This window comes from Polyodon spathula, chromosome 14 (genome assembly GCF_017654505.1).
Source record: "Polyodon spathula isolate WHYD16114869_AA chromosome 14, ASM1765450v1, whole genome shotgun sequence".
Classification (NCBI taxonomy): Eukaryota; Metazoa; Chordata; class Actinopteri; order Acipenseriformes; family Polyodontidae; genus Polyodon; species Polyodon spathula.
This window is the reverse complement of record NC_054547.1, coordinates 24,613,177-24,629,135: the sequence shown is the minus strand read 5'-3', so window position 1 is coordinate 24,629,135 and position 15,959 is coordinate 24,613,177. Positions and strand designations below refer to the sequence as shown.

The 15,959-nt window shown below is 37.9% G+C and overlaps 1 protein-coding gene across 4 annotated transcripts in view; it reads right to left on the bottom strand.

Annotated features, from left to right (window-relative positions):
- The window catches only part of LOC121326969 (FERM, ARHGEF and pleckstrin domain-containing protein 2-like), an 81,008-nt gene that overhangs the window by 19,242 nt on the left and 45,807 nt on the right, over positions 1–15,959 (bottom strand). For all 4 annotated transcript variants that reach the window (XR_005951520.1, XM_041270649.1, XM_041270648.1 and 1 more), the window contains exons 14-20: positions 11,261–11,466; positions 5,053–5,142; positions 4,265–4,398; positions 4,104–4,185; positions 2,011–2,248; positions 1,783–1,913; positions 1,171–1,239 (exon numbers count right to left, since the gene is read on the bottom strand). Coding sequence is in view for 3 of the 4 variants with exons in the window: in XM_041270649.1 (XP_041126583.1) it covers positions 1,171–1,239; positions 1,783–1,913; positions 2,011–2,248; positions 4,104–4,185; positions 4,265–4,398; positions 5,053–5,142; positions 11,261–11,466 (950 nt within the window). In the remaining variant the exon portion in view is untranslated. The remainder of the gene's footprint in view (positions 1–1,170; positions 1,240–1,782; positions 1,914–2,010; positions 2,249–4,103; positions 4,186–4,264; positions 4,399–5,052; positions 5,143–11,260; positions 11,467–15,959) is intronic.

The following is a 15,959-nucleotide window of genomic DNA, read 5'->3' as shown; positions in this document are numbered from 1 at the left end:
CAGACACCCAAGAAAAGGCCGTACAAAAAAAATAAATAAATAATTAAAAAAGGGACGCAGCTCACAGCAGTGTCATTCCACTGACAGACCAAAAATTGGGTCGCAGTTGGAAGTATAAACCAGCCTTATGGCTATATTTAAGCTTCTAATCTAATCTATGTATTAGTGCTGTGTGACAGAGTTTATTAAAAATTACCCTGAATATTTTTTTGCCAAGTTACCCTTTGTATTTTTCATTATAAAAAGTTTGTTGTTTTTATATGATTTTTTTATACCATTTTATTTTTACAATGGAAGTGACATTTTATTTTTTATAACAATTGGTGTGTGAAATCACTCAGAAAACACTGACTTGTGTTTGTTTGAATTAATTTTAACATAAGAGGCTATATCTATTTTTTATTGTTTTATCAATGAGTATGAAATCGCCTTGGTGTCCTTGGGTTGGATTTATGTTTTGCCCCCTAGATCTGCCTTGGTGCCCCTGAATCATGACCTGGATGTGCAAGGCAAACTGACGGTTCATGTCAATCAGCAATCTAACCATCCTGCAGTATGTACTTACGGTTATACCCATTCCTGGTTTTACTACGCGTTTGATTAGCCACAGTGTACTGGTAACAAGCTAGGGTGTGTTATTAAATAAACCAGGAACTGATCAAATTGCTATGCAATGGGATTCTTATTTCCATCGCTGGTTACATAAAGATACAGAAATGGCAATTCCAATAATTCAGTAAGAACCATTGCAAAGAAAGCGTGCACTTTTTGTACCCGTACACCCCCCCACCACGACCCCCACACACACACTATCAATTGTATTGAAAATATAGTGGAGTTACAGCAGCACAAAAACACAATAAAACGTGAAGATTTGCTTTACAAAAGTGAATTAATTTTTTTCAAATTCAGAAGCAGTTTCCGCGATATAGCTTAATTCTTGAAATGAGAAAGTCTATCACCTCAAAAAACCTAGTCATAGTGTATGCATGTTTTGTAACAAACATCCATTTAAAACAGCTGCATTAAATTCACAGCTGCAGTTAACATGCTATAGCTTTTAATTGGTCACACAATTAGCTGTTAGTAATTAGGAGCATTCCTGGTTCCAATAGTCCCCCAGTCTACAGGGGACAGGTGTACATTTTTGGGAGGGAGGGACATACTCACCAGGAAGAACATTCGCTGCTGCAGCCCCTTTTTTGTCAGTTTAAAAAGACAGCCCTCCCGGATAAACTCCTGGGGAAAAGAAATACATGAAAAGAGACAAAAACCGGGGAATAAAACAATATAAAACACATTTTTTTGAAGGTTCAACCTAAAAAGTGGTCAGTTCTGTTGGAAAACATGAAAGTTGAAAATACAGGTTTAAGAACAGGTAAAAAGGTTTGGTAGATACTCTGAATAAGGGCTGATATTAGTCCACAGAGAAGATAACGGGGATTTACATTTTGAACACAACTTTGCCTATTTAGTCAAACCATATCTGTTCTCTAAGGTCATATTTAGAGTGCTGTATAAGTTACTAGCATTTGCATTGCACACTGTATTGAAAATGTTGCCCTTAGTCTAGTTTGATGGACTCCCCATGTCCTTTTAATTATGCAGGGACCTTAAAACTATTCCCAGTCCTGTCTTGCTAGTCTGCATTATTCCCCATAGAAGTTACTGCCAGAATCTACATGAAGTACTACTCTAAATATGTCTGCGTCCGTCCACCCCCTGGAAAATGTAGGCACACTCCTCTACTGAAAGGCTGCCTGAAGCCCAGCCCGTACCCACCCTGCCAGAGCCAGTGAGGCTCTCGATCCCAATCAGGTCTCTCTGCAGCTCTGTGAGCTTCTGGAAATTCTCTAGTCGGATCAGACTGGTCTGCAGCTGGGCAGCCATCTCTGCCACCTCCTTCAGGGCATCTAAAAAAAAAAAAAAAAAAAAAAAAAAGAGGGAAGTGTTGGGATAGGGCGAGAGACAGGGCTCTAACCGAATCGCTGCAGCTTTTTGTAAACTCACCTTTGCAGTCGCTGTAGTCCTGGTAGTCGGGAGTGTAGTGCTTGCAGAGTCTCTCCAGGATGAGCTTGTAGTGCATGAGTCTCTGGATGGGCTTCAGCAGGAAGGTGTTGAGGGGCAGGTAGCAGACCTTCTGCAGCTCAAAGTCTTTGTACACAGTCTCTAGCTTCTTCATCCGCTTGGTGGCCTTCTCCAGCTCTTTCAGCACCTCATCATGCTTCTGCAGGTAGCTGGTGAACTCCTGTGAGGGAATGCAAACAACAGCTTGGCACACAATCACATGTTCTATGTACTATGAAGTCAGTCTCTCAGTAACAACATATTGCACTACCATACTTAACAGATAAAAAGGTGGATTTCAACCTTTTTTCTACCAAAGCATTTGTGGACTGTAATTATTCCTTTTTTTAATAACAATGTGAACAGAAATTGTAAAAAGTTGCCAGTTATACGTACAGTAAATAGTGTCAGCGTCATTAGCTGCTTCATTCTTTAAAATGTATTAACTAGTTCCCACGGAAATCCGTGGAAAAATTTCCTATATCTGCAACGATAAGAATGCGTTTTCTACAAAATTCTGCAGCAATGACTTATGAAAAACAGTGTGAATGAGTATAAAATAAGAAAAAGTCAGTTAGTTAAATTCATTTTTTTTTTTTTTATTAAAGCCCTTTACTAAAATCTGAAAAACCTCAGAACAAACATTTGCCATATTTTATGGAAATCAGAAAGAAAAAAAAAACAGTTACAATAATTTACAGCACTGATTATTGGATGCCATTTTTTAAAATACATAAAACATAACTATTCAAAACATATGAATATTTAATCACATTACTAACAACATTTGTCTATCAGGATAAGATTGTAGTTGTGCACTGGGATTCAAATTACCATTGGTACATTTTACAAATGCACCGTTTTACAAATGTGTACTAGGCTTGGAGCATTCTTGTACAAAACTGGGTACTTTTTAGAAACATGCATTGTTCACCAAAACTTTGTAATTTTAAAAACATATCCACATCAAGACAGCACATAGAAATAGTTTGGAAGCTTTGACAAGCACCTAAACAGTGACAGGCAACACTGATCGGCTGATAAACTAGCATTTTTGTTTCTTTGACCAAGTCCACTGTAGAAGTGTTAACATTACATACCACAAAACAAAACGGGAAAGTAACGATTTAAAAAAAGAGGATTTTCACAAACATATTAAATCATCCGAAGTAATCGGATAATATCTAATATAGTTCACAGCCCCCTTCCTTTTTGAGCATTCATGTTACTACACCATGTACGAAAAAAAGTGTATTTGACATCTTTCAGGACTTGCAACATAGGGAGTATAAGCAAGATCCTAATTGTTTTTCTCTGACCTCTCTCACAGGAGTAACAGAACAACGCTTCAGTTTGAACTTGCGACTAAACTATGTAATCCTTTTGTAAAATAACAATACCTTATTTCGTTCTTCAGTAGCCAGTGTTTGTCTATCCATGCTCGTTGCCATGGTCTTCTGCCATTTAACAGAAGCTACGACAGGGAGTTATTGGAAATACTGGACTCGCATTTTGCATTTGTGCCCTATCTTTTGCCATTATATTCAGTGCTAATTTAAAAATGTGTTTGTCGATTGCATGAAGGCGCTGCTGTCTTGACAGACGTGCCATATTGTTTTTTTCTGTGATTTTCTTTATTGCCTTTATTCAAGATTGCAATTCAACAGCTGAAATCACTCCATATTCGTGTCCAATCAACTGTCTCACTAATTAGGTGATTAAGTGCATATGCTTCAGTCAGTCACTCAAGCTGTCATGGATCGAGTGATTAAAAAGAAACCAAAAATATTTTGTCACTGTCCATCATTTATATACCTTATTAAGTTTAATAAGTTTATTTTGATGCTTGATATATATACCTGTACAAGAAAGACATTCAAATACAAATGAGTGACTAATATTTGTGGAACCTACTCTACTGCAACATGCACTTGCTTGCTGGCAGATACTGACAAGCATATGCTACAACTGCAGCCACCACAGCCTTGCCCTGATTACACCAATTAAACTGATACTGAGACAGAGCACAGCCCTACCTTGAGAGAGCACATGTTCCTCAGCATCACATCACCAATCCTCTGGCAATCCCCCTTCACGTGAGCATTGGAGCGTCCCTCCCTGGAAGAATCAAAAATTGGTTAGTGAAATGCCCGACTGTTCAGGAAGAGTGCGTTACAACTTGAGATCACAGACTCACCAGAGTGCCAGCCTCTGGTCAATCTCTTTCAAAAATCCACGGTGAAACTCATAAATGGGGTCAATGTTGGAGAACAGCAAGATCATCAGGCCTTCGGGCATGGCGTTTTCCTTTATCACTGCACTGCGGAACCACTGCAGAGCAAAAGCAATGCCATTACACACCAGCTACAGCCTGAAAGCATTAATCTTTTGGATGCCATTAAGAAAGGGTTGAATAACACAAACACACAATATGTATATGGGTTATTCCAGCATGGAACCATGCTTACAAAGAAACACTTGTAAGAGGATGTTTCACTTCTCTACGAAAAAATAAACTAGTTAACCACATGGCTTTGACTATTTCATAAATCAAAGTTAATCTTTGTTCCACAGGAGTGCCCTAAGCTTATATTTGTATGCAACAAAGCAAGCAACTGTTGAATAAATATCCTATGGACTTTTAACTGTTACAGGATTACATAAATATATATTTAATTACAAAAAGTGTAAAGACTTTTCATGAAACCCAAATTAGGTGCTACAAGACAACAGGTCTTTTAGAAGCCACTTAAATTTGGTGATTAAATTAATAAATGCACATTCCTGGGATTTGCTAATAAAATTAGGCTTTTGCATATTGACAGTTGTACATTTCATATAACACTGTCCACAAAGTCAAGGCAAAATATGGCATAAATATGCAAAAAAAAAAAAAACACACGAGCATTTATATTGTAAATTTCCCTCAAATATAAAAGGCATGCAACCAGTTATAGGGAAAGAATAGAACAGAGAGATGCTCACCACTGTGATAACCTCCAAATCTTTCAGGTAAGTTCTCTCCGTTGTCAGAACCTCTTTGGCAATAAAGTAGGCTTTGTCTGCTGGATACCTCTGAGAAATCAAGAAACACAAAGTAACTGTCATATCCAACAGCAGGTTTCCTTTCTCTTCAAATTGAATTTAAGGGGATTTTTCTTTCTTCTCTCTAGTCCTCCATGCTTGGAAATATGTGGAAAGTCTAAAATCCAAGGTCTTAAATCCCTTATCCAAAATAAAGTAATGTCATGGCATCTATCCAAGAATAGTATAGTTTTTAGACCACTAATGACTTACCCTACTATACTGTACCCTATGCTATTCAAAATCAGTGTGGTTATTTGTAATGATATGTGTGTGTATAGATATACATACTGTGGAAGGGTGTGGGTATTCACTGGCACGAGACAAAGATGTAGTTGGAAACACCCCACAGGTGTCCAGTTTTATTTACTTTCTTCCTTTTTAATTCTTATTTTTAGTCTGCAGAGGGTGCTGTTGTCCGTGGCTTGAGTACCGACAACGGTAAACAAGCTCACGGTCATACCAATCCAGGTACACATTCCACTGCAGGTGCTCTATAAATAATAAATCATAAAAGAACAAAAGGCAAAAAGGGAAAATAAACACAATAATAAAAACTACAAAATAAAGGTGGTGCACTCGGCAGCGTTACCCTGACCATCAATATCCGTACGCTTACTCCCTCAGCCTGCTTCCTATACATGTCTTTCCTATTTTGTCTTTCAGGGGCAGAGATGAGGGAACCACAGAGCGTTATTTTATAGGTGCAGCAATCCCCCAAAGCTCGCCCCTCAGTCACTCGAGAGGGAAAGCCCAAAGACCCTCTTTCCCACCTCTGTCAATGCTGTGACTGACAGGCGGCTGCCCCCTACCTGCAGGACCATGCATATGCCAGATAGTCAGCACAGACCTCCCGTTACACAAAATGATTTGATATATATATATATATATATATATATATATATATATATATATATATATATATATATATATATATATATATACACACACACATACACATACATATACATACACAGTACTGTGCAAAAGTTTTAGGCAGGTGTGAAAAAATGCTGTAAAGTAAGAATGCTTTCAAAAAGACATGTTAATAGATTATATTTATCAATTAACTAAATGCAAAGTGAGTGAACAGAAGAAAAATCTAAATCAAATCCATATTTGGTGTGACCACCCTTTACTTTCAAAACAGCATCAATTCTTCTAGGTACACTTGCACAGTCAGGGATTTTGTAGGCATATAGTCAGGTGTATGATTAAACAATTATACCAAACAGGTGCTAATGATCATCAATTCAATAAGTTGAAACACAATCATTAGCTGAAACAGAAACAGCTGTGTAGGAGGAATAAAACTGAGTGAGAAACAGCCAAACTCAGCTAACAAGGTGAGGTTGCTGAAGACAGTTTACTGTAAAAAGTCATACAACATGGCAAGACTGAGCACAGCAACAAGACACAAGGTAGTTATACTACATCAGCAAGGTCTCTCCCAGGCAGACAGGGATTTCCAGATGTGATGTCAAAGCACTTTTGAAGAAGCACAAAGAAACGGGCAACGTTGAGGACCGTAGACGCAGTGGTCGGCCAAGGAAGCTTACTGCAGCAGATGAAAGACACATCATGCTTCCCTTCGCAATCGGAAGATGTCCAGCAATGCCATCGGCTCAGAATTGGCAGAAAACAGTGGGACCCTCCTACACCTATCTACTGTCCGAAGAAGTCTGGTCAGAAGTAGCCTTCATGGAAGACTTGTGGCCAAAAAACCATATCTCCGACGTGGAAACAAGGCCAAGCAACTCAACTATGCACGAAAACACAGGAATTGGGGTACAGAAAAATGGCAGCAGGTGCTCTGGACTGATGAGTCAAAATTTGAAATATTTGGCTGTAGCAGAAGGCAGTTTGTTCCCTGAAGGGCTGGGGAGAGGTACACGAATGAGTGTCTGTAGGCAACAGTGAAGCATGGCAGAGGTTCCTTGCAAGTTTAGAGCTGCACTTCTGCACATGGAGTTGGGGATTAGGTCAGAATTAATGGTCTTCTCAATGCTGAGAAGTACAGGCAGATACTTATCCATCATGCAATACCATCAGGGAGGCATCTGATTGGCCCCAAATTTATTCTGCAGCATGACAACGACCCCAAACATATAGCGAAAGTCATTAAGAACTATCTTCAGGGTAAAGAAGAACAAGGAGTCCTGGAAGTGATGGTATGGCCCCCACAGAGCCCTGATCTCAACATCGAGTCTGTCTGGGATTACATGGAGAAGCAACTGAGGCTGCCTAAATCCATAGAAGAACTGTGGTTAGTTCTCCAAGATGTTTAGGCCAACCTACCTGCCGAGTTCCTTCAAAAACTGTGTGCAAGTGTACGTAGAAGAATTGATGCTGTTTTGAAGGCAAAGGGTGGTCACACCAAATACTGATTTGATGTAAATTTTTCTTCTATTCACTCACTTTGCATTTTGTTAATTGATAAATATAAACTATTAACACTGTATATACACACACGTACCTTTTCTTTTGCCTACTGCCCACACTCCCCTCAAGATCCTCCTTTTCACCTTCCAACATAGCCAGGAGCAGTAGTTAACTGATTGCAATTAATATTGTAGCTCTAGTTCTCTCCACCAAGATGAAATGGACACTGAAGCACAACCACTTATTTTGTAATTCAGACCTATTCCATATTATACTATTCTAGCATTTTAGGTGTTGTGTCACCATCTACGGATACAACCTATCCTTCACCCATTCAACAGGTGAAACATGCTTGAATGTCTCAGATATCACATTTCTAATAGGTGTACAGTGTTATTCTCCCCCCCACCCCCAAAAGTGCAGTATCTTGTATACAGTAGCTAGCTGTTATGTTTCAGCTTCACTAGAATGAGGTTTATAAAGATGCAGCAAAAAACCAACTCCATAAACTGCAACTAAAACATCAGCCACTGTAGCATCAGAAGGGGGGTCATCATATCATTCTGTGCATGAAAGTAACATAATTGGAATATACAGAGGGGATCTTAAACCATTTGTGTCTTCTTGGTCTGGTCACAAACTCCCCCACTGACAAAGAATGTTTTTAGAAAGTCATAAACCAACTGCTGAACAAGTGTTTTATCTCTACCTATGACTGAATGAGTCAAGTTGCTGAGGGCAACTTCCAGACAATTCTGAGAACACTGACACTAAGACGAGAAACAGTTCTTGTCGTAAATCTAGCCGACAGGGCAAAATAGCAGACCAATGGAACAAGGAGACGCGTCAGTACAAGAACCAATGAAAGACGCTTCACGTGGACTCAGGCACTGCCCAAAATAACCAGACTAGCCAATCATAAGGTTGAAGTGAGAATCACCAAACCCGCTGACTTTGAAAGTGTGAGAGAGCTTCTGATGAGAGCTGAAGTTTCCAGTGTGCTGCCGTGGAGAAAGCTGCAGAGGCATGGGAGCATACATGCTCGAATTCACAGAAGGCAAGGAAGAACCAATGTTCTGAATAATGGCTACAATCATCTTCTGAGGAAGAGCCCTGCCACCTGTCCTACGACTGGATCAGTAAACGGGATATTGCATTAAACTGTGCTTCCACATAGTCATACAGAAGAATTGCCACAAGAACACTTTTATAAACTATATAACTTTTCAATTGCAACGCATTGGCTGAATTGAGTTACGTCTGATCAACGGAACTATTCCCAGTGGGAAAACTTCCAACAACAAAGATAATGTTGCAAACCTTGGAGATCAACAAGCTGATCTTCATTTGAAAAGAACTATTTGTATTGTGAGCCTACGCAATACAATGCGTACAGCAAAATACTGTCTACATTGGAACTGTGGATCTAGAAACATGTCTAATATTAAATACTTTATGACCCGAGAAAATAACTGAAGCAAATGCTATCAAGTTAAGTGGATAAACTGTTCTAGGAATAGAATATAACTTCCTGTTTTAGAGTGTGTATTGTTTGTTTGGAATGTGCAACTCAAAAGTGTTACCTCGTAAATGCAGAGAATTTCATTATTGCTCCATTTGAATATATAATCAATTTATAATTAATTTGAATATATAATCAACTGAGGTTGATAACATTATTAGTTTGGTACATCACGTCTAAACTAAATTAACATGGTCAAACTAATTTGCTAAATTAGGTGCTGGAATGTTGGGATTCCGTTCTGAACGGGAAGTTGAATTAATTCTTGTGCATATTGACATGATCGATTACAACAAGAAACGGGTATTAAATACTAATGCAAAGTAGACACTACGATAAAACATTCAATACTAGTATATTAACCATGTATGCCAATGATGTTATGGTCATTGTAATCGTTTGACTATGGAATCAATGAACTGCATATTACTATTCACGCATATCTCTAACCAATAGCCTTTCCTTTCTGTAATATTAGATTAGTTGTGCACCCCTTTTTACCTTAAATAAGATTGTTTTTGATTTCTGGCACGTTGTGTGGATGTAAATTGTCAAGGGAATCAGAGTTCTACATGATATCACCAAACTGTTATGGTATGTCTCAGTTATTAACATTTGGACGTTCTTAAACAACGTGCCTACAGACTAATTTATATATAAACTAGAGTTGCTAGCAACTATAAAGGCTTCCACGAATACATGGTTTAATCATCACAAATAATTGCCAATACAGCTCGCTACGTTTCCTATAATTAGTTAATGGGCTACTTAAGTTGTATCATGTACAGAGCATAACCTTAAGTACACTGATCTGTGTTAGATACAGCTAAGGTGCTATAGGCCAATTTTGTGGGTTTTGAACCTTAGAGGTCAAAGGTCATGGATAATGTGTTTTTTTTTGGTTTGTTTTTTTTATAGCACACGTATGACTTCCTATGTGTTCCATATGAACCATAACTATCTGATTCCTGAGTCACAAGGAGACAGTTTTTAGCTTGACCTTTTTCATAGAGCACACGTGTCTTCCTATAAGTGTCCCATTATAACTATGACCCCCTCGGCACGCCCTAGGAGATAAAATTTAAACGTTAATTGTAATATGGCCGCCAAACCATGTGACCAATCTGTTACGGATCATAAAAGTTGTTTTTCAATTAACAATATGGCCGCCAAACCATGTGTCCAAAACAAGCCATTTTGAAATACAGTACTTCACATTACCCTCTACTACCATACTCAGTTTCATGTCTCTAGTATACTGCAGTATGGATTTATACTTTAACATATGTAAATATAGCACTTGTCCTGAGCAAACGTGACAATTTGGGTGCCGATCAACACTGCAGTTTCAGAGAAAAAGATATTTGAATATTTTGCGCAAACCCAACACGGCGAGCAAACCAACTGTCCAATTGATTTTTTTTTCAACGTTTTCTTTATGGGTCATTCATGCACTACATGCTGACATTGTCAGATCTCCATCTTAAGTCGTTTCTGTCAGTTTTGAAAATTACCCAAAATTTTATGAGATCTAGCCTAGTGGCCATACTGTAAACTTTTTCCACTCGCGGATGCCAGTCTGGTTGTCCACACATAGGCATCTACTTACGTATGCGTTTTCATGAGTATCCGACAAAGTTTTGGCAGAATAAATAATAATAATAATAATAATAATAAACACAGCAGCAACAATAGGCTTCCCAGACTTGGCTTGGGAAGCCTAATAAATTGTATACCAAAGTCACTACACCACAGTGCAGTAACAATCAGACGAGAGCAAGAAACATGGGCTCTACAGGTTACTGTGATCTGTGAGCTTGGTGACAAATGGCAGCAACATTTTCGTTTTTTGCCCAATCCATTAGGAGGTGCAAATTCTCTTAAACTCTGCATCTGCCCAACATATTGCTTTAAAATAAAAACGATTGAGCAGGAGGCTGGCAGACACGTTGGCCTAGTTAGAGCTGAACAATTGGGAAGGGGGTCGAGAAAGGTATACAGTACAAGCACTGTGGCTTACTTGTTGGAGCTAAGGGTTTGAGTCTTTGTAGCTTATTGGATGGGGAACAGTGTAGCCAAGTTCAATTGAGGGCAGGGATTTACCGGGAGGTAGGATAGTTTAGTAAATGGAGCAGGGTATGTTGTAGATGCAGAGGTACTGCAGGGCTCAGAAGGTGAGCAGAGGGCTGGGTGGAGACAATGTACCTTCTTCCTGCCCTCCTCCTCCTCCTCCTCCTCATCCTCCTCCTCCTCATCCAGCCTGGCAGTGCCCACCTCGCTCAGGATGGGGCTCTGCAGAGGTGAGGATGCCTGGCCCGGCTGGCTAAGCGTTGACATCTGGAAGGAGGGAGACAAGGTCAAATGGCTCTTCAAGGCAAAGGGAGAGCGTGGAGGGTTGTCCATCAATATCCCTGCCAGGAGAAAAAACAAAGAGCTCTCAGCACTTAGACATGTGGCCTCTGGAACATTTGCACTTGTGAACCTATTACCTAATCAAATATAATGCCAAAGACAATAAATTCATTAAAATGTAGTTCATTGGTAGATAATGTATTTGGAATGACGTTTGATTTAAAAAATCTTGAATGAATACTTGATCATTCTGTACCCGCAGTTCTCTCTACTTTAAAACGGCAGATAATCTTCAGGAGGTATGGATTCCAATACTTGCTCCTTGAGAATTCAGCTTACCTGTTCATCCTATGGGTCTATAGGCATAAAGCCTTGGCTATCAAATCATAGTACTGACTTGTTTGTTTTAAGCATCCACTTTCAACACCAGCACACAGAGCTCTGCGTGTGGGAAATGACACATCAATGCTAATTGTATTAATATTTTGTATATTTGTTTTTTCTGCCCTGACTGTGCTGTGATACATCTACCACTATAAAACTTTAATCCTACTCATTTTAAACCTACAGGTTATGGCAGATCACTATTTACTATATTCACACCACCATCTGCAGGGTATTATCACCATATTCACCCGATTCTACTTGTGTACCAACATTTTGTATCCAGTGTGACTGCAGTTTACTGCGTGTGTCTGAAATTGAAAATTAAGGTCACTAAACTTAAGATCAGCTAATGCGTGTTTAATTCTTTTTAACCAAGTTTGGCCCCCCTTTTGAACAAGGCAGCAATGTAGTAAGCCTGTTCCACATGATTATCAGTTCAGTGAGCCATGAGCTCCAAATCTGTTCTTCAAAATCGATCAAAACATTGTCACAGTGAATAGTTGCTCTGGCATCTTGACATACACCTCGTCCACAGTGTAAAATAGATTACAGGATGCACCCAAATGGTTATGATGAGCTGGTATGCTTGGGCTTTCCGCTACAAAAAAAAAAAAAAAAAAAAAAAAAGAGTATCATGGACAAAAGCCTGACCAAACCATTATTCAACCACCAGCAGTTTGGACAGTTGGCAAAACTGTCAAGGCAAAGGGCTACCTGTGACTGCTTCCATATTCTAAATCCTGGCATCGGTTGTAAACAGAGGTGTATGACTGTTTCTTATTCTTAAAAACACTTCTTTATCTTTACATGTTAGCTAACAGCTCAGGCTGTTGTATATTCTCCATTGAGAGCACATGACTCAACATGAAGCCACTTTGCAATAACAATAATAATAATTAGGGTTTACAAATAGTGACATATACCTACACATCTCAACATTGACCTTAATACATGCATGTTAGCAAATGCATGTTAGCAAATTGTGATTTTTTAGCATGCATAATTAAGAGAACTCAGCACTTAAGAAAAAAAAAAGTTATACAGGAGTGATAGGAAATGACAATGACAAATATAGGAAATAAACAGGCACAAATTAAACCACATAAATACCAGGCTGATAATGTTAATGAGAGAAGGATCATCATAACACAAGAATCAAAATCAGTCCCGTTTCAAAGCAAAATGTTTTCTCATCCTTCTAGTAACATTTGTGACATCTAAAAAACTGGGCTGAATTTTGGAATAAGGATTGCAACAGATGTTACGAATGTGGAAATTAATGTTTCTAAACAGATTTAGACAACATGATCGCATGCAAATCAGCATATCTTGAAACAAAATATAGTGAATAAAACATGACTGTCCTTACAATACATACCTTTCTATTCCTCTTGAAAAATTCTGCACCGTTTCCAAAGATGTTTAAACGTGTTATATTAAAAAATTGAAATCACGGGTATGATCATCAACCCTTGAAACTCTTGTGATGCGTGTTCTGTGAATTAAGTTTGTTTGAGAGAACACAAAAAACTCTTCTCCACTCAATGCCGTGGCTTAAGGGTGTCTGCTAAGAAATAAATAAATCAGTGTAGTAACCACTTAAGACATGCTCCTTATACAACATATATCTGCCTGAGTCAATAGACATTTCAACCACGCATTTTCACTAATCAGATTGAATTTCCTACAAAAGTATAACCCTATTTTTCACACTAATATATATATATATATATATATATATATATATATATATATATATATATATATATATTTATTTATATATATATATATATATATATATATATATATATATATATATATATATATATATATATATATATATATTTTTTTTTTTTTACCATGAACATTATTTTTAATATTAATAGGGGTACCGATGATCCCACAAGTTCCACATTAATGGATTACATCACTGACTTCAGTCTACTTATTACATTAGTGAGGATGTTCAATGCTGGGTCCAAGAGAGCTATCAATTTCTAGAGACTGGTTTTGCCAAAAAAACCAGTGACATGTACAAACCAGCCAAAGTAGAAAAATGAAAAATATAAGATGCGATACCTACAATAGGGGAATATTTCGGTAAAATGATTTGGCCTTACTTATAAACTTCTATTTCTGATTTTGTCAAAACATCCTTTGGCAGCCATGTTAACATATTGAACTGTAGGCTGTAACTCTCAGCAACACAGTTACAATCTGATGTGTCCATTTCCAATCCCAACATTTTTCTGCGTACTGTAGTTGCAGAACTTAAGATCGGAAAAATCAGAAGACCAAATACAGGATCTATTTCTTCCTTTGAAAAGATTTCCAATTCAGACACTTCCAAACATGGGAGCAAAGATATCAACTGTTTAATGATCAATGGAATCGTCATTGAAAGCACACATAAATAGTGTCACTTCACTACCAGAGTGCAGCCTTAACAGATAAGGAGTTGCTTTCCTTCCCCTAAATAAAAAGAAAACCCAGAAGTAAAACAGAAAAGAAAACACGGAGCTCCGGAGGTTGCTCTGTGACCCGGAACTAATTTGTGGTACTTGTATATCAGGAAAGTTGCCAGCCTTTTGCACAACCCAGCGCTTTAAAATATACCCTGCAGCAGAAAACTAAAGCAGATAGGGCAAAGGTAAAGAAAACACTCACAGCAGTTACTGTAAAAGATAAGTACAGTCATGCACTGGCCATGTTCCAAAATAAACATGGAGTCTTAGCTGGAAGGGGCTTGTGAAATTTGGCACCAGCACACAAACACATATCCAATAAAAGCACTAAAAAAAAATAAAAAAAAATTGAGGGGTTAGTGAATTAAAGTCACTGTAGATCTACATATAGTACAACTAGATTAACTTTAAAATATAAAATTTACAGATGGGAAAATGTTTTTGAGGGAAATAGCAAGAATGTTTAGATTTCTAAATATATCCTTATGAAGCAAAACATTAACTAAATCCAGAGATAGGAAACAGGGTGACTCTCACAGGAGCAGTGTGCTCAAAGTAGAAAAGGAAACTACAGATATGCAGGCTTCAGAAAAGAAGGAGAGCTATCCATACAACACAAAGAAAATGCCTCATGTCATTGGACCCAACTTACTTTTTAGTTAAGGGAGGTGAAATGTGCTTGGATTTATATTTATTTAAAAAAAAAAAAAAAGTATTTTGGATACCCTATAGAGGACTTACACTTTACCAACTAGTGACCACAAGTTAAATAGTTGATGTCATTAAAAGGTAATTATACAGCAGAGTTCTAAACTGTATATATTTAGGGTATTTTACATATTTTTTTATTGTATACACTATCTTAGCAATTGAAGCCATCAACATAATATATATTCTATCCATTTCTGCCTTGTGCTTCATGACAAATCCAATAATATAATTTTTTTTTTTGTGAGAACAGGCATTTTGTAACTATATGCCTTAAAAAGATTCATGTGGACAAAGGAAAGTGCTGTCAAGAACTGATTGCTACTTTAATTCAAGACGGTACCTGCTGCATAATTCACTGGTGTCTGAGGTAAAGTCTTAAGGGCCCATCAGCAACCAGACAATTGAATGTTCTGTTTTTCTTCAGAATGATTCCATTGCAAAATTAACTATTATAAACTACTTGCATAGTATTTAAAAATACTGTTGGTTTTCTGAGAAAGCTGTCAGGAAAACTGTCAGGAAGAGTGGTCATCAATTTTGCATGAAGTTCCACCAGCCTATTTTTCCAAAAAGTTTAATATTTGTTGTATGTATTTTCTTCAAGACTACTACTAGTAAAATTGTAAATAAGCACAGTAAAACTGAATGTTTTATTATTGCATTTTCAATTTAAAAATGGGTAATGAAGATCGCCAGGTTACTATCAGCATGGTTAAAAATCAGCATACTAGCCCAGAAAAAACAGAAAAATCGGCCGAGGCACAGGCCACGACCTGGAAGGCAGAGTCACCATACCAGTGTAGGACAGTCAAATCTGACTCGTACACCTGCGTAATTGAATTCAGACTACAGTGGCTACAACACAAAAAAATTCCAGGAAGAAACAACCCATGCATCAGCAGAATGACTGTAGCTCGCCATCTGCATGAAAATGATTTGCATGCTCGGAGGCCGTTCAGGGGTAACATGTTGACAGATGAGAGGCAAAA